This window comes from Alexandromys fortis, unplaced genomic scaffold, assembly GCF_014885135.2.
Source record: "Alexandromys fortis isolate MF-2015 unplaced genomic scaffold, M_Fortis_MF-2015_v1.1 scaffold_28, whole genome shotgun sequence".
Classification (NCBI taxonomy): Eukaryota; Metazoa; Chordata; class Mammalia; order Rodentia; family Cricetidae; genus Alexandromys; species Alexandromys fortis.
The window spans coordinates 14788896-14812165 of NW_026067901.1; the positions used below are offsets into that span (position 1 = coordinate 14788896).

Here is a 23270-nt window from a genome sequence, read left to right on the forward strand (position 1 = left end):
TGATTTATTATGTGTACAATATTCTGTCTGTATGCCTGAAGGCCAGAAGAGGGCGCCAGACCTCTTTACAGATGGTTGTGAGCCACCATGTGGTTGCTGGGAATTGAACCCAGGACCTTTGGAAGAGCAGGCAATGCTCTTAACCACTGAGCCATCTCTCCAGCCCCCTCTTCCTTATTTCTTAAGAGCATCCATGTGAAGTGTGCCCAGCCCCAACCACATAAACACACCCTAACCTTGAGGTGCCCAGCTGTTTGGATATGGGAAAAATTAGGCCAGCACCTGTCGTGGAGGTTGTCCTTCTCTCTGTGAGACCCAAGACTTATGGTGAAGACAGGCAATTGGCTTCTTGGCCTGGCATTTGCTCTTGAGAGAGTGGTTAATCTAGAATGGTCCATTCAAGGAGCAGTCTGGCCCAAGGCAAACCTGTGGCATCACCCCAGAGTGACATCACCTCACAGTGACTTTCTGACCAGTTTCCCCAGAGACTGCCCTTGGCCCCGTGCCCTCCCCTGCCTTCTAGGCTCTCCCCACCTTCTGGACCACGTTGGTGGGTTTGTCACAGCACCCCAGCTCCTGGCTGTTGCATCCGCTCATGCTAAGTTAACAATAGTTCCTCTAATTATCAGGAGACCCTCACCCTGGCCTCATCTGTCCAAGGGTTTCTTGGTGTTGCCCTTGACTTAGGGGACCAACTGGGGGTCCCACATAGTGTCTGATGCCTACAGTATACATGGTCCAGCCTCTTGTCCTGGAGGCCATGTGCTCTGTGGGTGGCTGCTGGGCATCGGGTGTACCAGATGTCTTATCTGGGCCATGCAGGCCCTGTGGGAGGCTTCCTGCATATATTGGGGGCTCCAGCCCAGAGGATGGCACTCAAGTCAGCTATCCGTCCGGGAAACATTGCGGGCTTGTCGTACTGTTCTGGACTGCCTCTCTGCCTGTCCGTGAGTTCCCATGAGCCCTGACAGACCCATTCCTCTTGTAGAGTTGATAAGGCCTTCCCACTGGCTCATGGCAACCCGAGCCTGGTTGGTGGCTTAAAATCCTCAGAGGGTGGCTCCACTAACCACCTGTTCTTCCTCCTGGGCTCCCTTCCCCCAGAGTCTGGAGCCCAGCCCAGAGCCCCCGCTTCAGGACTTCCTCCATCTCCTCCCACTTCCTCCCACTTAGAACAAGACCAGGAGGGCTGTGGTTACTAGATCTGGCAGGACAGCAGGCGAGTGGGCGGTGGGCAGGTAAGCAAGTCAGTGACTGGTTTGTTTAAGCCCCAGGTTAGGGACCTGGCACTTGCAGGGAAGGGAGGGTGGGGCTAGGCTCTCTGCCTATTCTTCCTATCCAGCCTAGGCAGAGTGGATTCCAGGGTCCTGGAGGGGAGAATGCCAGAGTGAGCAGCACCCCTTAGCTATGATGTTAAGTGAGTTCAGGGCTCCCTTCTTGGACACTGACACTCAGTTTTCTTTACCCCTCTTTGCTGTCAGAGCAAGGAGAAGAAGGGGTGGGTTTCTTGGTACACGGTATGGCCGGAGTGTGAAGGTCTGGGAAGCAGCAGCTCCCAAGGACTTGAAACTGGTTGGGGTAAGGTGTGTGTGTGTGTGTGTGTGTATGTGCATGTGTGCACACAGCTGAGGAGGAACTGGGGCAGTGACTTGGCCTCAGCCATCTGCCTCCTGTTTACTTGGCCACTGCTGCTGGGACTAGGGTGGTGCCATGAAGGGGTGAGAGGCAGCCTGTTTACCTGGTGCCAGTGAGGACAGAATACATCCAGTGCCTGGTGAGTGAGTCTGATTGGGCCTCTCACTGTCAGAGATCAAGCCTTAACTCTTCTGCTCCTGGACTTGATGCACCTGCCCCGTGACTGGGCCTGTCTCCCCCCTGTAGTTTGAGCTCCTTGGGTGTGGGGTTTAGGCCTGGGCCACACACATACACACCTACTTTAGACACAGGAGTGCCTGCCGGGGTTGTTGACTGAATGACTGACAGCTAGGATGGCTTGTCACAGCTACCTTTCCAGGTAGGAATTTTTACATTAGAGAAGGTTCACCTCCCCCTTCCTAGTGTCCAGAAGTGTCCCTGGACTCAGGCTTGTCACCTAAGCTCCTGTTTTCTTATCTGAATTGAGAGTGACGAGAGCACCTCCCAGATGCAGCCTGAGGGTTGAGGTAAGAAGACAGTGCCTATTGGGAGCAGCCAGGAGGCAGGGCCTGGCTCTTGAGACCTGCACCTTCTGAGCATGCTCCAAGGCAAGAGGCAAGTGGCCTGATTCCCTCCACAGCCTATGTTAAGCCTGAGGTTTGTAAAGAGAATAGGATAGGGTGCACCCTTCCTTCATTAGGGAGCTTTCTAGACAACACAAGAAGGCAGAGAGGCATGGGGGTCAGGAGAGAGGGATGTTGTCCTTTCGGCAATTGCACAAGTATTTGCTGAGTGCCTCCTGCACCAAATAAATGCTGGGTTAGTGACCAGGCAACCATAAGTTACCTGGAGAACAGAGAGGTGGGCCGTTCTGAACCCAGGACTGGTGGAGGGACTGTGTGGGACCCACCCAGAGTCCTGACACAGGGGTGTCTTTGTAGACATTGCCCTCAAAACTGATGGGTATTGGTTGGTTTAGGGTGAAGGAGGATTGTGGGCTGGTCCACACATGGAACCAAATCTGAATTCCATGTTGGGCCCTTCTGAGCCTCCTTTGTTAAATGGGGATGTGGACAGCTGCACTCTGTGGTAGCTGTTTTTCTATTGTGATAAAGCACCTTGACCAAAGGCAACCTAAGGAAGAGTTTGTTTTGGCTCATGGTTTCAGAGGGCTAGAGTCCACCATGGCGGGGAAGGCATGGCAGCAGGAGCAGGCAGCTGGGGGAATCACATCAACCACGCACAGGAAGCAGAGATAGCTGGTCTGTCCCCAGCCCTTCTTCCAGCAAGGCTGTACCTCCTAAAGGTTCTAGGACATCACTAAATAGCACCATGAACTCAGGACCAGATATTCAAATCCATGAGCCTGTGGGGGATATTCCCCATTCAAACCACAACAGGAGCCTATGGTAGAGGGTCAGGCACAATCCAGGTGTGTGGCAGGCCCTCCGGGCCAAGGGGACTCCAGCTAGTGAACCCGTGTACACTGAACAGTCCTGCTGGGGGAGATAGAACAGGGTATGCCAGGCATAGGTCCAGTTGTGCAGGCATTGGTGCTCATCCCCAGGACTCCCGACAGTGGTAGTTTCTGGATGTGGTTTCACTGCATGCTATGGAACCATCTAGTAGAAGAAAAACCTCCGGAATGGTTCCCATCTCCAGAGAGCTTACAGAGAAATTAAGGCTGTGCCAAGTCACCAGGAGAGCTAGGCATGGCTCCCCAGGAAAGCTTTAACATTTGAGTTGGGTTCTGAAAGATTCATAGGAGAAGCTGGTCCGATGCATCTAGAGGCAGGGCTTTTGGGGCAGAAAGGAAAGTGTGCAAAGGCTGGAGCAAGGTAAGTTGTGGAGGGAGCAGAGGAGGGAGGCCCGTGTTGGAGCCACAGAACAGGTGCAATGAAGGTTGGTGGCGGGAACGCTGGTGCGTGTTGGGGGAGTGGAGCAGCGGTCCGTTTGGGAGACTGGGGTTGGAAATACGCTTGGGCCTTCTGTAGGGGCTTCGTGTCTGGATGTGGGCTGTGGACAGTGACATGAGCACAGCAGGACCTGTCCCCAGGGTGACTCAGGAACAAGACGGGACTGAAAAGCCCTGAGGTCAGATTGCAATCTCATTCTTATTTGGTTTTGTCCCTGTGGCCAGCCACTTGCTTACCCTGAGTCAGCTGGTAGATGGTGACATGGATGTGATCCTGAGACTTTGCTGTGACTCGGGCAAGCCTGGTTCTCCTCTGTGACTTGGAGTAGCCACTAGACTTACAGTCAAGGGCTGAAGTGGGGTGAGCCCAGGGACACATGGCCTTGACCTTGGAGCAGTGCCAACTCAGGGTTCATGGCTGGTGTTTGCTCTGTGCATGGCCTTTGGAAACCTCACTCACTTTCTCCAGAGCCCCAAGCCCTAGGGGACCCTTTCTGAGTTCTGGACTGGACCTCAAAACTGGGTCTTGCTAGGCAGGCCTTTATTCACAGCACTTGGGAGACAGAGACAGGTGGATCTCTGTGAGTTCAAGGCCAGCCTGATCTACAAAGAGAGTTCTGGGACAACCAGGGCTACACAGAGAAACCCTGACTCGAAAAACAAAAACAAAACAAAACAAAAACCCCAAAATGAAACAACAACAACAAAACAAACAAACAAAATCCCAAAACAAAAACCTGTATCTTTTGAGCTTACACTCTTGCCAACTTGGTCCTTCAGTGAGCCTTGGGTTAGAAAAGGTGCTTGCATGATGCTGGGCATAGTAGTGCTCACTAAGTGGGTGTGGTCCAGCCGTTGGCCCTTTTTAGACCCTAGGGGTTACGGTACCAGGGGCCCTTGGGGTGTGGCCTTGGTTAGGAGAGAGGCAGTTTGTTCTGGACCCAACAAAGGGCCCTTGACTGCTGGGGCTGCTGGAATTTGCAGAACCGGTTTGGGGGTGAGGAGTGTGTCAGGTTTATGGTCCCTCCACTTCTTAGGTTGCACACCCCTCTGGGAATCAGGGGAGCCCCCAGCTTAGCTCACTGCTCCTTAGGAGGAATGCCTCATGTGAGCCTTTGTTCTTACTGCAGACGGAACAAGAGGTTCAGGCAGAGTGCTCTCTGAGCTGCTGCAGAGTGCGGAGAGAGGGGACTGGGGCTGGAGAGCGAGAATAGCCTTCCTTAGGGGCTACAACAGGGCTAACCAAATGGCTCAGTGGGTAAGAGCCCTTCTCCTGTGATCCAAATGGCTGATAGAAATAGCCAGAGAGGAGAGCTTTTGGCTTGTGATTTCAGTCTGCCGTAGTGGGGCAGTCATGGCAGTAGAAGTAGGAGCCTGTGCTTGAGGCTGTTCACATCCTGGCTAACCAGGAAGCCGAGAAAGGGCCTGGGCCAGATCCAGTGATTCACTCTTTGAGCTGAGCCCAACTTCCAAAAACAGCTGCCCAGGGCTACTCAGCCAGTGAGGAGCAGTACCCAGCCCATTGCTGAAGGCACAGCACAGCACCAGGGAGAGACGTGGGGTCATTATTTATGGGGAGTGACTCAACTTCTCCAACCTCCCTGGCTTGTTTCCTTGGTTCTGAGGGGAAGGAAGGAGGAGAAAGTGTGGGGTCAATGACCCCTGGGATTCTGGTTCATAGATGCTTGGAGGCCTGTGGTCAGCATAGGGCTCTGAGGTGGATTCTTTTTTTTTTTTTAAAGATTTCATTTATTTATTATGTCTACAACATTCTGCCTTCATGTATGCCCGCATGCCAGAAGAGGGCACCAGATCTCATTACAGATAGTTGTGAGCCACCATGTGGTTGCTGGGAATTGAACTCAGGACCTCTCGAAGAGCAGCCAGTGCTCTTAACCGCTGAGCCATCTCTCCAGCCCCCCCCCCCCCCAGGTGGATTCTGAATGGGGCTAAGAACTGGAACTTGGGCCTGGGATTTGACTCAGTCAGTAGAGTCCTTGCCCAGCAAGCAGGACACATTTTGCCTGTAATCTCCACTGTCGGGAGGTGGAATCAGGAGGATCAGAAGTTCAAAGTTTTTCAAAACTTTCTCGTGGCGCTGGGCACAGATGGCTGAGAGATGTGGCAGTGTCGTGAGTCTGGTTTTGGTAGTTGGCATCGTGAGTCTGGTTTTGGTGGTTGACGTCGTGCGTCTGGTTTTGGTGGTTCTTCTAGTGGGCTACCAAATGGAGTTCCCTGGACAAGACTGGAGGAAGAAGGTCCCAGGAGGAAAGGCTTGGGGATGCTGGAGACGCGTCACCTGTAAGGGGGTAGCCATTGACCTGGGGCCACTCTGTCCTTGCAGTTGAGCCACGTGGTGCTCTCTCCGGTCTGGTTCCTCTACAGCCTCTTCATGAAGCTGTTCCAGCGCTCTTCACCGGCCATCACCCTCGAGAACCCTGACATCAAGTATCCGCTGCGGCTCATCGACAAGGAGGTGACTGCCACACCCCACGTCCCAGTATCCCTGTAGCTCCTGGGGACCTCATCACCCCTGCCCCTTTTACAATGGCAAGACAGAGAAGTGACAGAGGGACTCAGACCCTGCTCCCTGTTGTGTGGACTCCTTCCCTGGGACGTCTGTTCCCTTCCCATAGGGCATAGTGACAAACCAAAGTACCAGTCTACCACAAGCCACCCTGGGGAACCAGTGAGTTTACTGGACTTACTTTCAAAGCATGGGTGACCCCGAAGCAGCCACACCACCGAAAAGCCTCACCCCGACATGGATGATGGATTTCCCCACATGGCTTAGGTAGAGGGCCCCTTGAGTTAACCCTGTGCACTGTAGCACCTCCAGGAAGCCCCTAGGCCCAGGTAGTTAGGGCGGAACCACAGCTGACCCCAGCTGACAGGGGGTGCAGAAGGGAGTGGCCGGAATCTCAGGTGGGAGTCCCCTGACCCTCCCCAGCCCATCCTTTCCCTTCTGTGGGGGACAGTCGTAGAATCTGGGGGTGCTCTGGTGAAGACAGTATCTGTTTTACTGCGGGGTAGTGTAACACCCTCTGGCCGCCTCCCATTATGTTCACTGTCCAAGGAGATTGAGAGTGGAAGAGGCCCTTTGGGACTTCTGGGTACACACCCCTACTTAGCCTGGGGAGCAGGGTGAGAGGTTGAGCATCCTGCCCTTCGGAGATAAGAGCTCCCTTCCCCTGCCCCAGTGGTAGGTGCAGCCTGGTTTTCATTAGCCTGGATGTCTTCCTCTCGCTGCCTCTGTGAACCATGTCTGTATCAGACCACTCCTCTGGTCAGGACCCAGGCTGAGCTGCTCCCCCTCCTGCCTAGATGCCCTCCCTTTTCCTCAAGGCCCTCCCTGTTCTATTCCTGGCTTCCCCTTGTTGCTTCCAGAGGGGTGTGGCAGGAAAACTGAGTCAGGGAGCAGAGAGTCAAAGCCTAGAGGAGTGGAGGAACCTTGGCTTCAGGCCCTGGACCCGGGTCTCCGCTTGGAATGTGTGACCATGGAATTGATTATCTCCGTGGGGAACTGATGGTGCTCACAGATGCAAGTCTGTAGTGTTCTCAGTGTTGTAGAGGAGACAGAAGGGAAAATTCAAGATAAACAAATCCTCCCCTACTGAGACCTCTGTGGCCTCTCAGTAAGTCTTGTACATATGTGTAGACACATGCATGTACATATGTAGACACATGCATACTTTTTTTTCTTGCCAAAGTGGAGTTCTCATGTTTTTATTTGTTTCTTTTTGAGACAAGGTTTTACTATAGTAAGTGAGGCTGGTCTGGAACTCACAGAAATGCCCCTGCCTCTGCCTGAGTGCTAGGACTAAAGGCGAGCGCTGCCCAAGTGCCACCAGACCCAGCATCATGTTTTTTTTTTGTTTGTTTGTTTGTTTGTTTGTTTTTTTCCCCTTTGGTTTTTCAAGACAGGGCTTTTCTGTGTAGCCTTGGCTATTCTGGAACTAACTCTGTAGATCAAGCTGGCCTTGAACTCAGAGATGCCACCCAAGGGTTGAGATTAAAGGTGTGTGCCACACCCAGCCAGCATGTTTTAATAATGTAATTATTTTTTTATTTTATGTGCATTTTTTATGTTTTGCCTACATCTGCATCTGTAAGTGTGTTGGATCCCCTGGAACTGGAGTTACAGATAGTCGTGAGCGCTGAGAATTGAACCTGGGTCCTCTGGAAGAACAGTCAGTCCTCCCAACCACTGAGCCATCTCTCCGGCCCTCACGTTTTTAAACCTTGTTTGTCAGGTTCTTTCTTTTCTTTTTCTTTCTTTCTTTCTTTCTTTCTTTCTTTCTTTCTTTCTTTCTTTCTTGTAACTTATTTATTTTTTATTTTATGTGCACTCGCGTTTTGCCTGCATGTTTGTCTGATCTTGGAGTTACAGACAGTTGTTAGCCACCATGTGGGTGCTAGGAATTGAACCCAGGTCCTCTGGAAGAACAGTCAGTGCTTTTAACCGCTGAGCCATCTCTCCAGCCCCTGTTTGTCAGGTTCTTGGCTTGTTGTGTTACTGAGCATGGAACCCAGGGCTTTAAGCAAGGTGCTCAGAGCTCTGCCCCTCACCTCAGCCCTCGTAACCTGTTTTCGTTTTCATCTCCCCTCTCTGCTGCGTCTTAATTTAATGATTTGTGTGTCACTGTGAAACTTCTGCTTGTGCGGTGGGGCTTCCCCTCCCCACCCATGGATGGCCCAGTAGTCTGTTTTGGAAGCCTGAAGCTTGCTTCCATTTTGCCCACACAATGCAGATGGGTTTCCATGAATCCAAAACTGCTTTCTTCTGTTTGGTTTGTTTGCTTGTTTTCTGAGACTGTTTATATGCTTTATGAGGACGCAAGTCCGCACAATGGGAACCTTCCTGTCCCCTCTGAATGGGCACTTGGCGTTTCTGGAGTTCAGCTTCTTCCCCTCCCCCTCCACAGCCTGCTGCTGCCCCTCCCTGTCAGCAGGTGAACCTGCTTTGTGGTCCTGCCAAGCTGCCTTGCAAGACACTGTCTTAGTAGTTATCTGTACTTCCTCCCCCCAAAATTTCTAGAGGGTGGTGTCTGCCGTTGGCCCTTAGGCCCAGTCAATATTGCTGGACTCTGCTCCCAGTCAGCTTGAGGCCTCATTTGACCGAGCCCAAAGGTTCTGGGAGGCAGGTGGCCCACAGCTTTCCCTGAGTAGTGGTGCTCAGAGAGCCTTCTCCAATGTTTCCTCCGCTCAAATGTGCAGGGTGGGGTTTCCCCTGCCCAACAGCCTCCTTGTGCTGACTTCTTCCTGAGGACCAAGGCCTTCTTTCTCAGTCTGACCTAAGATGGGGACACCTGCCTTTTACACATACACACACACATGCACACACACACACACACACACACACACACACACACACACACACACACACACGGTATTAGTGCTGCGGCTGTCTGTGGATGCTTCTCCTGTGGGTGTGGCCCTGCAGATGCTGGCTCTTCCTCGAGCCAGCTTGGATGCCAGGAGAGGATCCACAGTCAGCTCCGGCTAGAACTCACTGGCAGACTGCTTGATCTTCCCACAGGGGTCTCAGGAGGTCTCTCGATCCTTTCCTTCAGCTCTTCAGCATCCGCAGCCATCCCTGGAGGGGAAGTGGCCTCCACAGTCCAGCTGTTGACTCTGCCCTAGTGCCCAGTCTGTGGAGGGTGGAGGCCTGACTTTGGGCTCTTGGCTGTGGCCAACCCCAGGACCTCCCAGGCAGTAGAGGTTGCTATGATTACTGGCTCTATATAGCTCAGCCTCAGCCACTCACTCCTTGTGGGCTCTTGGCTGCAGTGACTTGTGGAACCTTCCGCTGCCAGGTTTGGCACATAATGGTTCTGTCTCAGCTCTGCTCCTTTTTAGTCCCGTGTTACCTTAGGCTCCAGCTGAGAGTAGAGGTGGATCCTTCCCACCACCATGTGGAATTTTCCGGATTGTCTGTTATCCCCCTTTGGGACCACATGTTCATTCTTATTTTTACCCCCCTGTTATGTGGCCTTCTCTGCAAAAGCAGAGGCCCAGCAGACATGTGACTGTCCCCCCCAGTATGTGTGTGCTGGTGACGTCACTGTCACTGCTGAGGGATTGCCATGGGGACCTCTGAGGTCCAGCAGCTCTGCCTCTTTACAGATCATCAGTCACGACACACGGCGCTTCCGCTTCGCTCTGCCTTCGCCTCAGCACATCCTGGGCCTTCCCATTGGTGAGTCTGCTCAACCTAGCTCGTCTCCTCCCTGGAGTCCAGTGGGGGAGGGGGCCTGTTTCCCGACAGTGGCACCAGCATAGGTTTTAAGACCAGTGCTGAGGCATGCTGGGAGTCCCTCTGAGGTGGGAAGGAGTAGTGGGAGCCAAGACTGGGCCAGAGTTTGATTGTGAAACAGGTGTAGGGTTATGGGAAGAAAAGCACCTGGGGGGATGGTGCGTGACCCCAAATGACCCCTCCCTGCCTTACAGGCCAGCACATCTACCTCTCAAGTAGAATCGATGGGAACTTGGTCATTCGGCCCTACACTCCCGTCTCTAGCGATGACGACAAGGGCTTCGTGGACTTGGTGGTCAAGGTAGGGTCCCCAGGGCATGACTGCAGGTGGCAGGGCGGGGTGTGGAGACCTACTTCCTACTCAGATGGCAGAGAAGGGAAAGACTTCTAGCGGAGTGGGTGTTGCCTTCCAGGTGTAAAGGCTCTGAAGTCAGAGGACTCGAGAGCTGACAGGTGCAGAACAGAACCAGGCCATGGTGGTGTGCACCTTTAATGCCTGCTCTTGGTGGGGGGTGGGGGGAGGAGGAGGCAGGTGGATTTCTGTGGGTTCAATGATCTACAGAGTGAGTTCCAGGGCAGCCAAGGCAGTTACACAAAGAAATCCTGTCTCAGAAAAAAGGAAAAAAAAGTGCAAAGCTGGACCTTGAGGGGTAGATGAAAGGCGGGAACATCCATAGAACTAGACAGGGTCCTATATGCCCCAGTCCGGCTTGGGACTTTGTCTAGAAACAAAGGAAATGGTCATGGACCGAGCATCTGTTTGGGTTGGAATCTCTGGTCAGATAAAAAGAGTGCAGGGAGGTGGGGGAGTCTGGGGGGGGAGGATAAAAACAAAAAGCTGTCAACTGGCCCCTCCTGAGTCTCCATGGTTCCTGCTGGCCCTGGATGTACCAGAGCCTATGACAGTGTTCTGCCCACTTCTCCCCTTCCCTGTCAGCCCCTGGGAAGACGGCCCAGCCCTGACAGGGGCACTGCTGCTCCTCTGTGTCCATATTCTTAGGCCATTTGTATCATAGGCCTCCCCTTTCCCAAGCCAGTAATCCCACAGGGGCCCAGAAGGAAGTTGTTGAGGGGGATGTTTGTGTGACTACTGAAGAGTGTACCAGGAGGGAAGGGCGGGGCCGAGCGATACCCAGAGCCTCACTGAGCTGGCAGATGTGGAGATGTGGACACAGAACCTCAGCTGGTGCAGCATGGCCCTCCCGCTAGTAGCCCTGTGGGGCAGGTGGAAGCCTTGCTTTTGTGAAGTGAGGAGTAGAAGGCTTATGTTTGGGTGGATGGGACCTTAGGAGAGGCTGGGGTACCCCAAGGCTGGGTGGGGACTTAGAGATACCTGTGTGGCTTGCAGGTTTACTTCAAGGATACCCATCCCAAGTTTCCTGCTGGAGGGAAGATGTCCCAGTACCTGGAAAACATGAATATCGGAGACACCATTGAATTCCGGGGTCCCAATGGGCTGCTGGTCTACCAGGGCAAAGGTGATTGGAGTGGGCATCCCTGGGAACTGGAGAGCTGGGGGTTCATTGTCTGGGAAGGCTGGGATGTGGGGACAAGTGGTGTTCTCCCCTACCTTGGTCATTGGCTGTTTAGAGGGTAAGTGGCCTGCTCAGGGGCTGCCCCGGCCATGCTTCGGGGACCAGGTTCATTTACAGACTGGCTTGCTTTGCTTACTCGGTGCCCCCAAACCAGCCAGCCAGTGTCTGAGTGGGTATCTTTCACTCCGCCCCCCTGTGCTCTCTCCTTCCCATGAGAGGACTCATTTGCACAGAACCATTCTGGCTGGGGCTGTGTGGTCTTCTCCCTGTGCTGGACCCCACAAGGCTCAGCTGCTTCAATCACCCATCTTTCCCTTCCTAGGGAAGTTTGCCATCCGCGCAGACAAGAAGTCCAACCCTGTTGTAAGGACAGTGAAGTCTGTAGGCATGATTGCAGGAGGGACAGGTAAGGGTTGGAGCCCCGGCTGAGTTGTGGTGGGTCAGGATGTGAGGATGGGGGAGGCAGGTCTGAGGCCAGGCCTCGGTGTCCCACGCTTCTCCCTGCTTGGGTGACCAGTGTGCCCTAGCAGGCATCACTCAGTGCATGGGGACCTTGTTTTATAGGCATCACCCCAATGCTTCAAGTGATCCGCGCTGTCATGAAGGACCCAAACGACCACACCGTGTGCTACCTGCTCTTCGCCAACCAGGTCAGTGAACAGTCCCCAACACAGGCAGGCTCGGGGCACGGCCAGGGCTCTGCCGAGGTGCCGAGGATGTCTGGAATGAGGGCCAGGGCAGACATTCCGGTGGCAGCAGGTGTGGGGGGCTGCTAAAGAGGGAGCCCTGAGGCATCTCCCTACCCCTGAACTCCTTCCTGCCCACTGGGTGCTGCTTTCACCCTGGGCAGAGTTCACCTTGGAATTCTGGTGGAGTGGGAGGACACTGGCCTGGGCAGAGACGGAGGTGAGATGCCCATGACACAGGCCTCTGAGCATGGCAGAAGCCTGGCTTTTGTGACCTGCTGTGTAGCCTACACTTCTCACTGGTAGACCAGGCTGGCGACTCTCGCAAGAGCCTTCTCAGGTCCTTTGTTTTGTGGCTGAATATGAACTCTTGTGATGTCTCTGGGGAGACCAGGCCGAGTCCCACCTGTCGCAGCAGTGTAGAGGCCAGACCCTGGCACTTTGTGCTTCCCAGATATGATTCAGGTCATTTTGTCCCCAGGATCCATCAGGGCCAGCTCGGCACTGCCCATGTGTCAGGCACAGTAACCCAGGGGACGCATGTCCTGTCTCCAGTCTAGTCTCAACCGTCCTAAGACTTGGTCCCTGCACAGCTGTCAAAAACATCTTGATACCTACATGGAGACCTTGCCTAGGCCAGAAAGAGAGAGAAAGCTTAAGTGGACTGTAAACCCACAGTGGAGGCTGGTCCTGAACTCATGGTCTTCCTGCTTCTGCCTTTAGATGCTGGAATTATAAGCATGTGTCTCCATACCTGGCTCACAGGCCCCATTTATAAGGTCCGGTTGGCCAGCTGTTTTGAGGGGCCCTGCAGGCAAGGATTCTAGTGAGCTTCAGCATCTGCCTCCAGCAGCTGAGTGTGGTCCACAGGGGCTTGACGACCCACTTCTGGGTCTGTCCCTGTTGAGGTGTCTGTCACCTTTCCTGACTGGCCTTCTGTCTCCTGTAGTCCGAGAAAGACATCCTGCTGCGGCCTGAGCTGGAGGAGTTGAGGAACGAACATTCCGCTCGCTTCAAACTGTGGTACACAGTGGACAAAGCCCCGGACGGTGAGCACAGGGAGCCCCAGGTCGGGTGGGAGGCACCCACCTTTAGCCCTGAGCCTTCACCGGGCTCCTTCAGCACCCATGGCTTATTATGGCTGTGGAGGAACCAGCTCCCAGAGAGGGAAGTAAGTGACCACATCCCACAGCTAGGGAGCAGCAGAGCAGGGCAGCCCTGCCCTCTCCACCCCGCCCAACTGGGCAGAGAAGCCCACACTATCTCCTTGGGCCAGTGCTGAGGGTTGGGGTGGCAGCTTCTGTGTGGTTTGTAATCTGAACAGTCTTTGTATGTATTTTCTCTGGTCACTCACTCTGGAGAGGGGCTGTGGAGGAGCCAGGCCCATGCTGGAAGGAGGGAACGAGGCCCCCAAACTCTCGTGAGCCTGCTCTCTGCGAACTGAGCTGTCCTTCGTTTGCTGCTTTGTGTAAAAAATGAGGGGCTAAGAGCTCACATCAGTGTTGGCGTGGGCTCACTGCAGGCATGAAGCCCTGGGTCTGACCTTCAACATAACATAGAATGGACCTGGTGGCACATGCTCACAATCTCAGTGTTCAGGAGAAGGTGGGGTAAGAGGACCAGAAGTTCATCATTCTCAACCACATAGCAAGTTCAAGGCCAATCTGGGCCACTTGGGACCCTAACTCCTTAAAACAACAGCAACTAACACTACTGTCTTTGCTGTTAAAAAAAAAAAAAAAAAAAGCAGCTGCCCCTGCTTCCCCCCCCAGACTGTTTCTAGTCCCCTCTGGGAAAGAGTACAAAGATAAAAGATAAACTGTTTCTAGTCCCCCCCCCCCCCCAGAGATTAAAGATAGACAATTTCTATTAACCCAGGGTGGAGAGGGCAAAAAGATACTGTTTTTATTAACCTGGGGTGGGGAGGGCAAAAAGGGCAAAAAGATAGACTGTTTCTATTAACCTGGGGTGGGGAGGGCAAAAAGATAGACTATTTTTATTAACCCAGGGTGGGGAGGGCAAAAAGATAGACTGTTGTATTTATCTTGGTTACAGAGAGAGAGAGAGAGAGAGAGAGAGAGAGAGAGAGAGAGAGAGAGAGCGCGCGCGCAAAGGAATGATTCCATCCCAGTGCAGCTTGCAGGCAGCTCTACTGAAGACTCCCCTTCCATAGACCACTTTCCTGTCTTTTGTAACCCCAGGGAGGCCCCAGGGAGTCTCCCGAATTTCTATAGAGTTTTATGAGCCTCCTCTGTCCTCCCCAGGGCAGGAAGGAGTTTCAGTGGGAAGAAACAGCTGTTCAATACCACGTGTGTGTGAGTCAGTGCGACACTGAATTTGGGTGTCTGAATGGCTTCTTTTCTTCTCTAAAGAAAGTGCCTGTGGGAGGTGGGCTTGCCTGGGAGCTGCTAACTGGCTACCGCCCTCCAGAGGGGGTCAGGGCCAGAGCTGCCCCCTCATGGTGGTCTGTGGAAATGCAGACCATATCGGGGCTGGTTTTCATAACAAGGCCAGGCAAGGCAAGAGCTGGGTACTGAGCCGGTGTTTTCCTTTTCTTCAGTACCATCCTGACCCATAGGGAAGCAGCAGCAGGCCCTTAGGACCCAGACACAGGGCCAGCAGCCCACACGTGTGGCAAATGCTAGGTTTCCCCAGGGCCTTTGGGACCTGCAATAGGAAACACCGTGCAAAAAAACATCTGTGAGCTTCTGCTCTGTTCCCGTCTGCACTGTCCCCGATGGCGCGTTCCCAGGCAGCTGTCTGGCTGCACCACGCCTTGTTCCAGAGGAATCCTAGGAAGCTTACAGTGACTCACACACTGAGTCAGAGGGGTACAAACGGGATGTAGAAATGGAAGAAAAACAAGGGCTGGCCTAAAGTGGAGTCAGGGATGTGGATCACACAGAAACACTGGCCGTGATGCATGTCTGCCGCAGTGGGCCTTGTATGTCTCCGTGGCATTCTCAGAATCCAGGGTGCAGAGGGAAATACATGTGTTCAGTTACTTAGCTCACGGTATCCATGAGCTGGAAGACATGATTGATCAAACCCAGTGGATTCTCCCCAGTCCTAGAGTCTCCTGGGATGGTACTGGTGCCTCCTGCACCTGGAGACCCTTAGAGGAGATATCAGAAGGCGATGCCTCCCTGTCTGTCAGTGCCTTCTGAAAACATTGTTAACGTTGTAATTGTGTGTGCGTGTGCATGTGCAGGATACATTCCACAGCACACGTGTGAAGGTTAGAGGACAAGTTTCTGGAGTTGAATTCTGGGACTCGAACTCGGGTCTCTAGGCTCAGCTTGCATAGCAAGTGCCTTTACCCACTGGGCCATCTCCCTAGTCCCAGTGCCTTTTTCACCTTGAGCTTCTGTGTTGTTTCTGTTGGTGCTGAAGGCTTTGAGGAAGCTCCTCTGGGTTTCAGAGGGCGGAGACAAACAAGAGACAATCCTGAGTGATGGCCATGAGGGGCCTGGCAGAGCCCTGAGTCTCAGAGGCAGCCTCAGTCGCAGGTGTCAGTGGCCCAGCATCCCTCTGCTTGGCTGCTGCCTCCACCTGGCCACCTCTGAAACCAATGTAGAGGGTGTCTGTGCATCTGGGGCACAGTTCCGGGACTGGCCCGGAGCAGGTACCTTCAGGTGGACCGGGAGGTGTCAGAATTGTTCTGAGCATCCGGAACCAGCCAGTCCTTAAAAGTCAACACTGAGCCAGAGCCCACCCCAGCCACCATGTGCCGGCTTCCCTCTGCCGCATCATCTATTATGAGGGACGGGAAGGGTGGAAGTAGTGTGCACACAGGCCCAGGAAAGAGGGAGGTGGTGGCAGGACCTGGAAGGAGCAACTGCCACCCAGAGCCCAGGCAGGGTCTGTCCTGGCCTCAGCAGTGTCGGACCCCGGATCCTTCTTACTTGCCACCCCTTCTAGGGGAGTCTTTTGTTTATTTATGGTAAGACAGTCTCATTCTCCAGTCCTCAGACTGGCCTTGAACTCACGTCCTCCCTTTCCTTGTCTCTCTCAAGTGCTGGGATTTCAGTTCTGGCCTGTGCATCGTTTACTGAGTAACAGTTTCAGGTCAGGGACCAGAACCCATCTGTGAACCAGACCCTACTTCTTGTGGGCTAACTCCGAGGTGGCAGAGGAGTCAGGCGGTGAGCTTGCAGCTGGGTCCAAGGTGTCGAGAATACCACTCTGACCAGCCTGGGCTGGGCACCTCCTTAGGGAGACGAGGGTGTAGCCGTGAACAGTTCTGGCTCCTCTGGGCATCTGTTTCTATAAAATGAAACTCATATGCCATATCCTGGGCGGGACACTTGTTTAGCATGCATGGGCCCAACTCCATTCTGGCACTGCACTAAATAATCCTAGATAGTTGTGGGGGCCACGGGCAGGGTTCCAGATTGTAGAGTGGGCGAGGGCAAGCGGGAAGGCCTTGTGTTTTGGTGGCAGGCTGTCAGCAGCTGGTGGGTTTAGGAATGAATAGCATCTGGGAGAGGACAGACAGACAGGGATTCCATCCTGACTGAGCTGCTCTCTTGTTCTGCAGACTGGAACTACAGCCAGGGCTTCGTGAATGAGGAGATGATCAGGGACCACCTCCCACCTCCCGGGGAGGAGACGCTGATACTGATGTGTGGACCTCCACCCATGATCCAGTTTGCCTGTTTGCCAAACCTGGAGCGTGTGGGCCACCCCAAGGAGCGATGCTTTACCTTCTGATGGCTGGACGCTGGCCACTACCATGCCTGCTGCTCATGTATTCACCATAGCTACCTGTCCACCCTTTCCTTCCCCACCACTGTCCCACACCTAACATAAGCTCACATCCATACTGGGGCCTGGGTTCAGCCTGGTCTGCCCGGCCCTGGTCATCCAGCTGTACTGGCCCCTGAGGGGCCCCTTTGGGATCAGGACTTTGTATCAGGTGGCCCCTGTTGACCACTTTCTGCATAGGCTCCTGTTTGGCACTAACTAGCCATTATCAGAGATGTCTCATGACGCCCTTAGACACACACCACAGACACACACAGACAGACAGACAGACACACATGCACACACACACACACACACACACACACACACACACACACACAGAGCTGTCGGTACCATGTCTACCCATTGTCATGGATCACAGTCTAGAAAAGAAAAGGGAAGGGTAACAGCCACAGTCCCAGGACCCATGTCTACGCCTATATCCATCCACCTACCTGCCTCAGGCCATGGCATGGCCTGTGCCCCTCACACTACATTATACAGCCATACCCAGAGGTTCTCTTAGAAGGGTGTCTGGCAGTGACAGGCTACTTCCTCCACCCCCCATCTCCCTACCCTCTGCTAACCAAGAGTTCCTGGGACAGTACATGGATCCTTCTGAAACCTCATGCCCGCTCCTTACAGCCTTGGGTGCCCTAAGTTGTCAGCCCACCAGAGTGTGGTAGACCTTGGGATCTCCGGCTTGGGCTGGAGCCACCATGCTGGCTTGTTCCTCCGTCCCAAACCTCGCTCCTGCCTGGTCCCCAGCCTGGGGGCAGGCCTCTGAGCAGTGCCTCTTATCTTGGAGACAGACTCGGTGCCTGGCGCTGCCTCCAGCAGGTGGCATCGCCTCCTGCACACCGGCTTTTTTTAGTCATTTAGGGGCAGAAAAGAGTTGAAATAAAACTTTGCTAATACTGACCCTTCTGGAGTCTGCATGGGGATTGCCAGGGAGGGGCAGGAGGGCCATGTGGGACAGACATGTATTTTATTTCAGATATGCATTGCATTGCCTGTTCTGAGTTTGGAAACTGGGAAAAGTAGATGGGAAGCCCACCCTTGTCCTGTCACCTTACTGATGACAGTCACTTCCAGGTCAGGACAACCCTGTGGAAGGTGCAGAGTGGGGGGCTCATCTGTGCTCTTTCCTGGTTCACTGTCCCATGTTGAGACTTCCTTGTGATGCCTCTGCTATTGCCTTTCTCTGATCTCCAGCTCTGGATCCTATGGGGTAAGATGCTGGACTGGTAACATTGGGAAGACAGTCACTCGGAGACAGATCAGGTGGGAGTGAGTGCCGCTCTTACAACTGGGTGGCAGGAAAGCCACCACTGTTGAGATCGCTGGATGTCAATACCTGCTCCTTCAGGGGCAGCCGCTGTTCAGACGGTGAAAATGAGTTTGAGGGTATATGGCTGGCAGAGGCAGCTCCCAGAAACATCAAGAAAAGCAGGCGTCTGGAGGGGCTGGGGAGCTTTTTGTGTGTGTTTGTAATTCCAGCACTGGGAAGTGGTGGAGAGATGGTCCAGAGGTTAAGAGCACCAGAGGTCCTGAGTTCAATTCCCAGCAACCACAAGATGGCTCACAATCATTCAAAATGAGATCTGGTGCCCTCTTCTGGCCTACTGGCATACGTGCGGGCACAACACTATATACATAATAAATCTTAAATAAGGTCGGGAGAGGGGGAAAGACAGCATGTGCACAGTTGGTAAATGAACACACACTTATAAAAGAATACAGGTGGCTGGAAGGATCAGGAAATGGTAGTGGGTGGGGCTGGGCACAAGAAACCACAAACACACCCCCACCTGCCTTCAGCTAGTAAGGCCAGAGTGGAGCCAGGACGAGTAAGCAGGGGTCCCAGGGCAGCCCCTCCTCTCACCTGTCCCAGTATGTCCCTGGAACTGCACATGGGACTTTTGCGTGCTTCACCTGGAATCTCAGGCCCCACAGGTTATGTCTGTGTTGTCTGATATGCCTGAGGATGCGAAATTAGGGTGTGAGGGATTTGAAAGGGATCTGGTCTTATTCTCTCTCCGAGAACAAGAGATGTGCTAGACCGGGCGGGGACCCTTTCTGTCTTGGTTTCCCACCATATGGGCTAGCCCCTTTGCTCAAGTGTTCCCAATAGGGCGACAGCCTGCTTCTGTAGTACGTGCGTGAACAGTGAGGCCCTCCAGTTGTGGTTACAGCGGGACTGTGGGCTCGAGTGTCAGAGTGCGGTTTGCAGCGGGACTGGGGGTTCCAGCGTCAGAAGTGTGGTTTCTCCAGCTAAAACCAAAGCCTTAACAAAGTCCGCAGGACACTGGGTTACACAGCCTCACCGCCTCAACCCCGAGCAGTCTGTCATCTTTTTAACTTTCTTTGGCCGGTAGGGGTCGGGCAGATTGCCTCGCCCAGGCATCCCGCAAAGTAGGCGGGTCGCCTTAGGGGGGAACCTTTACCCGCGCAAAAATTCTTCTCACATTAGCAGTGAGGACTCGGGCGTCACCCCGAATCGTTATTTTCCTTACTCATAAGTTTAAGGCATAAGAGGCAAACCGTCGCGCCCCAGGGGTAAGGAATTATATTCTCATCTCAAATGTGGTGAGTTCCAGACCGCCTAACTCATAAACTTATTTACTCGAAAGTTTTCTAATGGTTTCAATTTGCATCCTTTTATCTCTTCCTTTGTAAAAGGAGGAAAAAAAAATCCACCACGCTCCGGCCTTCTATATGCAGATTAGAAGTGGGCACCGCAAAGGCTCACGGGGAGCGGCCCCATCCCCTCCCGTTCCGAGCGTCGTTAGAACTGTCGCGAGAGTTGGTTGTCCGGGTGTCGGAAGCTGCTCGTCGTTCCGTGAGTGGCCAAGGGGCGGGCTCGCTGCTGACGGCTTCTCCGTTCTCCGCTAGGTTTGGCGGCGCAAGATGGCCGACATGTCGCTGGATGAGCTTATCCGGAAGCGTGGAACGGCGACCAAGGGACGGTGAGCGGCCTTCTCCTCTGTTAGGGGCTCGTGGGGCCCGTTGCTTCGTGGGATTCCGGGGCGGAGAAGGGAGCAGCCCGGGGCGCGACGCGAGAAGCCGCTTGCGCCCGCCCCCCTGCGTCCGCCGCGCTCCTTATTGGCCGGGCCGCGCGGGCCCATCCGCTCGCCAGCCCACTGGTTACCGGGCCCGGGAGGCCCAGCCGCGGGCGGCCCGAGGGCTGGGCAGGGCCGGCCTTTCCGACTCGGCGACTGGGTTCGGGGACCACGGTAGCGCAGTCTCTGCTCGCGCTTTGTGGCCCGCGGCGTGAAGAGGACGGAAGTTGAACAATCGAGACCCTAGCCCAGAGTTGGGATGCCCAATTCTGCAGGTTCTCTCTAGCCGCTGTGGTTAACCCAGGCCCTCTGAGAGGCGGTGTATAGCTTTCAGATGCATTGTGCCTTGTTCCTGGCACTATAGTGTCTGTAATTTTTTTTTTTTTTGCTTTGTTTCTCCGTTTTCGTGAGACAGGGGTCTCATAGCGGGAGCAGGCCGCCAACTCGGTGTGTCGTAGAGATTGGCCTTAAATGCCTGGATCCTCCCGCTTTCATTTCCCAAGTGCTGGGATGACAGGCGAGTTTGTTTCTGTTTTGAGAAGCTGACGTCCTCCGTGTTGCCCAGGCTGGTTTCGAACTCCTGAACTCTATTGGTCCTCCTGCCTCAGCCTCCTGAGTAACTGGGGCTCCAGGCACTCCTGTGCTGTTTATTTTATTTTATTTCTGGTTTTTCGAGACAAAATTTCTCTGTAGCTTTGGATCCTGCCCTGGAACTAGCTCTTCTAGACCAGGCTTATACACGGAGATCCGCCTGCCTCTGCCTCCTGAGTGCTGGGATTAAAGGCGTGCTCTACGAACGCCCGGCTAGTACTGTTGATTTACTTTGTACCCATTTCACAAGTGGGAAGCTAGAGCCTGCGAGAAGGCAAGCCACAGAATGCTCAGAGTTTTAACTGCTGCCTGAGTTGGCCACCAAGAAGGAAGGAAAACGACAGGGTCCGTTGGTGGTGTTCACTAATGGATGTCTTGGAGTTTTTAAGACTCAGTAGACTCTTAAACATTGGTAGCCCTCTCTAGCTTTTAGGACTGTGGGTCTGGAATCGTGCAAATATTGAAGCCGAGGCCACCAAAATTAGATGAGCAGAAGTAACTTTAGTCCATCACCACGGGCTACCAGAACTCTTAACAAGTTAGGGCCACAGGCAGGTTGGGGTGTGGGTCTGTGACACTGAGAAGAGGCCATCAACTTCTTAAAAACAACAACAACAACAACAAAAAACACAGGGTAGGGAGTCAAGGAAAGGGAGTAAAAGGAATTTTTATACTCTTGAGGTTAGGTTTTGAGGGGAGTGCTTTTTGTAACTTACCACTTGTGATAACATAGTGTTTGTGTAAGCTTAACGGGGGTTTGCGTACACACGTCTGTGGTTATCTTTTTTTTAATTTTATTTATTTATTTATTTTTTAAGATTTATTTATTTATTATGTATACAGTGTTCTGCCTGTATGCATACCTGCACCCCAGAAGAGGGCACCAGATCTCATTACAGATGGTTGTGAGCCACCATGTGGTTGCTGGGAATTGAACTCAGGACCTCTGGAAGAACAGTCAGTGTTCTTAACCGCTGAGCCATCTCTCCAGCCCGTCTGTGGTTATCTTAACATGGTTTTGAACACAGCTGGAGTGCTGTCATAATTTTTAACCATCTGCTCTCCTTGTGACTGAGTATATAGGGCAAGTAGAACAAGCTGGGTAGGTGGACTATTGTTCAGACTTACTCTGGGCCCTTCAGTGGCTTAAATTTGCCATGTGAAGACGTGAGATTGGCTAGTGGTTCAACACATTTATAGATTGTTGAGTTTGTAAGCACCCTGCTGTAGAGAGAGATGTTAGGTTCTGTTTCCCAGACATTGATCTGCTTCGTGAACGCTCATCCTTCCCCATGCTTGTGTCTAGTGAACACTTTGGTCTCCCACACTGAACTGTACTTCCCTCTAATCTCAGCATTACTGCTTCCATCACCGCCCAGTTAACGCTGCCTTCTGGGCCACAATGAAATGACCCATAGGATATAGTCATTGACAGCCACGATGGTAAAGCCAATTAAAAGTTTTGAGAGTCCAGCTGGGAGGTGGTGACAGGGCAGCGTTCTCATAGTGGTCTTGCTGGCAGCTTGTTAGCTGTGACATTGGTATGATAATACTTGAGATAGTAAACTAACAGAGAAAAGAATTAACTGGGCCGAATAGTACAGTAGCAGGGGGTGTTCACCTAAAGGCAGCCAAGAAGCAGGAGGGGTGAGTGGAGGAGAGAGGGGAAAGGACAAAACGTACACCCTTTGAAGGAGGTGACCTGCTTCCGGCTTTTGGGCCCCACCCCCTAGCTGCCCATTTAGTGGAGTAATCCATTGGTAAGGCTAGTCTTTCCTGCAGTTGTTTCTTAGCACCACCAGGTGTGATGGTACACACCTGTAGTCCCAGGTGGATCTCTGAGTTCAGAGTTCAAGGCTAGCCCAATCTAGGGGAGTTCCAGACAGCCAGAGCTACATAGACAATGTCCCTGTCCACTCCCCACCCCGCCCCACCCCCAAATAGCATGTCCAGCTGAAAACCAACCCTTCCACAATGAATTCTCTGGAGAACATTCTAGATCTGAACCATAATTTTCTTTCCTTTTTAAGTTCCTACCGTGTTAGAGCTGAGGGTGGTGGAGCATGCCTGCCATCCCAGCACTAGGACGGCTCATGTAGGAGAATTGTTATCCAGCCCGAGCTAGTTAGACCCTGTCTCAAAAAACGGCAAATATACTTTGTCATGATGTGGTGGGAGGCCTCATGGAGCTTTCCTTAAAGGAAGAGAAGCAGGGAACTCACTGCATGGGGAAAGGATAGGCAAGAAGGTCTGCACTCGGAGACCATGGTTTACTTCTGCTCCTCTTTCCCTTGTGATCCTATGTAAGTTGCTTTACTGTCCTTTCTCTTTCCACATGTCTAAAACACAAGTAACACCTGTTTCCCCAGGCCAAGTGCTCACTAGGTGGTGGCTTTCTTCACTGTCACTGTTGAAGCTTAAAGAAGAAAAATAAACTGATTTTCAGTGTGAGAATTTTGCTTTTATGTGAAGACTGGATTGGGACAGGAGTATTCTGGAAGACTAGAAGGCGGTGCAAGGGTTAAAACTCATTGAATTCCATTTCACTTGCACAGTCAACAAACTGTAGATCTGGGGCTCCATATCTGTGATGTCATTTCCCACAATAAATATATTGTGTAGTAGTTTTTAGAAGGAATCGCTATTCTGGCAACTTTGATTTTCATGCTGCAAAGCTCTCCTGAGAAGAGTCTTGTGTTTAGTAACTTGGAAAGAGTGTGTGGCTCCAGGGGCAGCCTCTCTCCTCCTAGTGGATATGACAAAAGCCAGAGGCTGCCAGGGAAAACAGCCTTCGTAAGCCCACCTGCCTGTTAGCCCTTCTTGCAGTCAGGACCTTGGGGAGCA

At 53.0% G+C, this 23270-nt stretch overlaps 2 protein-coding genes and 1 non-coding gene across 4 annotated transcripts in view; 2 read left to right on the top strand and 1 right to left on the bottom strand.

Annotated features, from left to right (window-relative positions):
- Nucleotides 1–17694, top strand: part of Cyb5r3 (cytochrome b5 reductase 3) — an 18831-nt gene extending 1137 nt beyond the window's left edge. Inside the window, exons 2-9 of the mRNA XM_050128694.1 lie at nucleotides 5895–6026; nucleotides 9677–9749; nucleotides 10001–10107; nucleotides 11155–11284; nucleotides 11664–11747; nucleotides 11906–11991; nucleotides 12977–13076; nucleotides 16568–17694. Coding sequence (XP_049984651.1) covers nucleotides 5895–6026; nucleotides 9677–9749; nucleotides 10001–10107; nucleotides 11155–11284; nucleotides 11664–11747; nucleotides 11906–11991; nucleotides 12977–13076; nucleotides 16568–16740 — 885 coding nt within the window. The 3' untranslated portion in view covers nucleotides 16741–17694. The remainder of the gene's footprint in view (nucleotides 1–5894; nucleotides 6027–9676; nucleotides 9750–10000; nucleotides 10108–11154; nucleotides 11285–11663; nucleotides 11748–11905; nucleotides 11992–12976; nucleotides 13077–16567) is intronic.
- Nucleotides 17695–19155: 1461 nt separating this feature from the next.
- On the bottom strand, nucleotides 19156–19306 carry LOC126494179 (U12 minor spliceosomal RNA). Its single transcript, XR_007589963.1, has one exon. It is a non-coding gene; the product is annotated as a U12 minor spliceosomal RNA (small nuclear RNA).
- A 269-nt stretch (nucleotides 19307–19575) lies between these two features.
- The window catches only part of Poldip3 (DNA polymerase delta interacting protein 3), a 28480-nt gene continuing 24785 nt past the window's right edge, over nucleotides 19576–23270 (top strand). For both annotated transcript variants that reach the window (XM_050128672.1, XM_050128682.1), the window contains exon 1: nucleotides 19576–19742. In XM_050128672.1, the coding sequence (XP_049984629.1) occupies nucleotides 19684–19742 (59 nt within the window). In that variant the 5' untranslated portion in view covers nucleotides 19576–19683. The remainder of the gene's footprint in view (nucleotides 19743–23270) is intronic.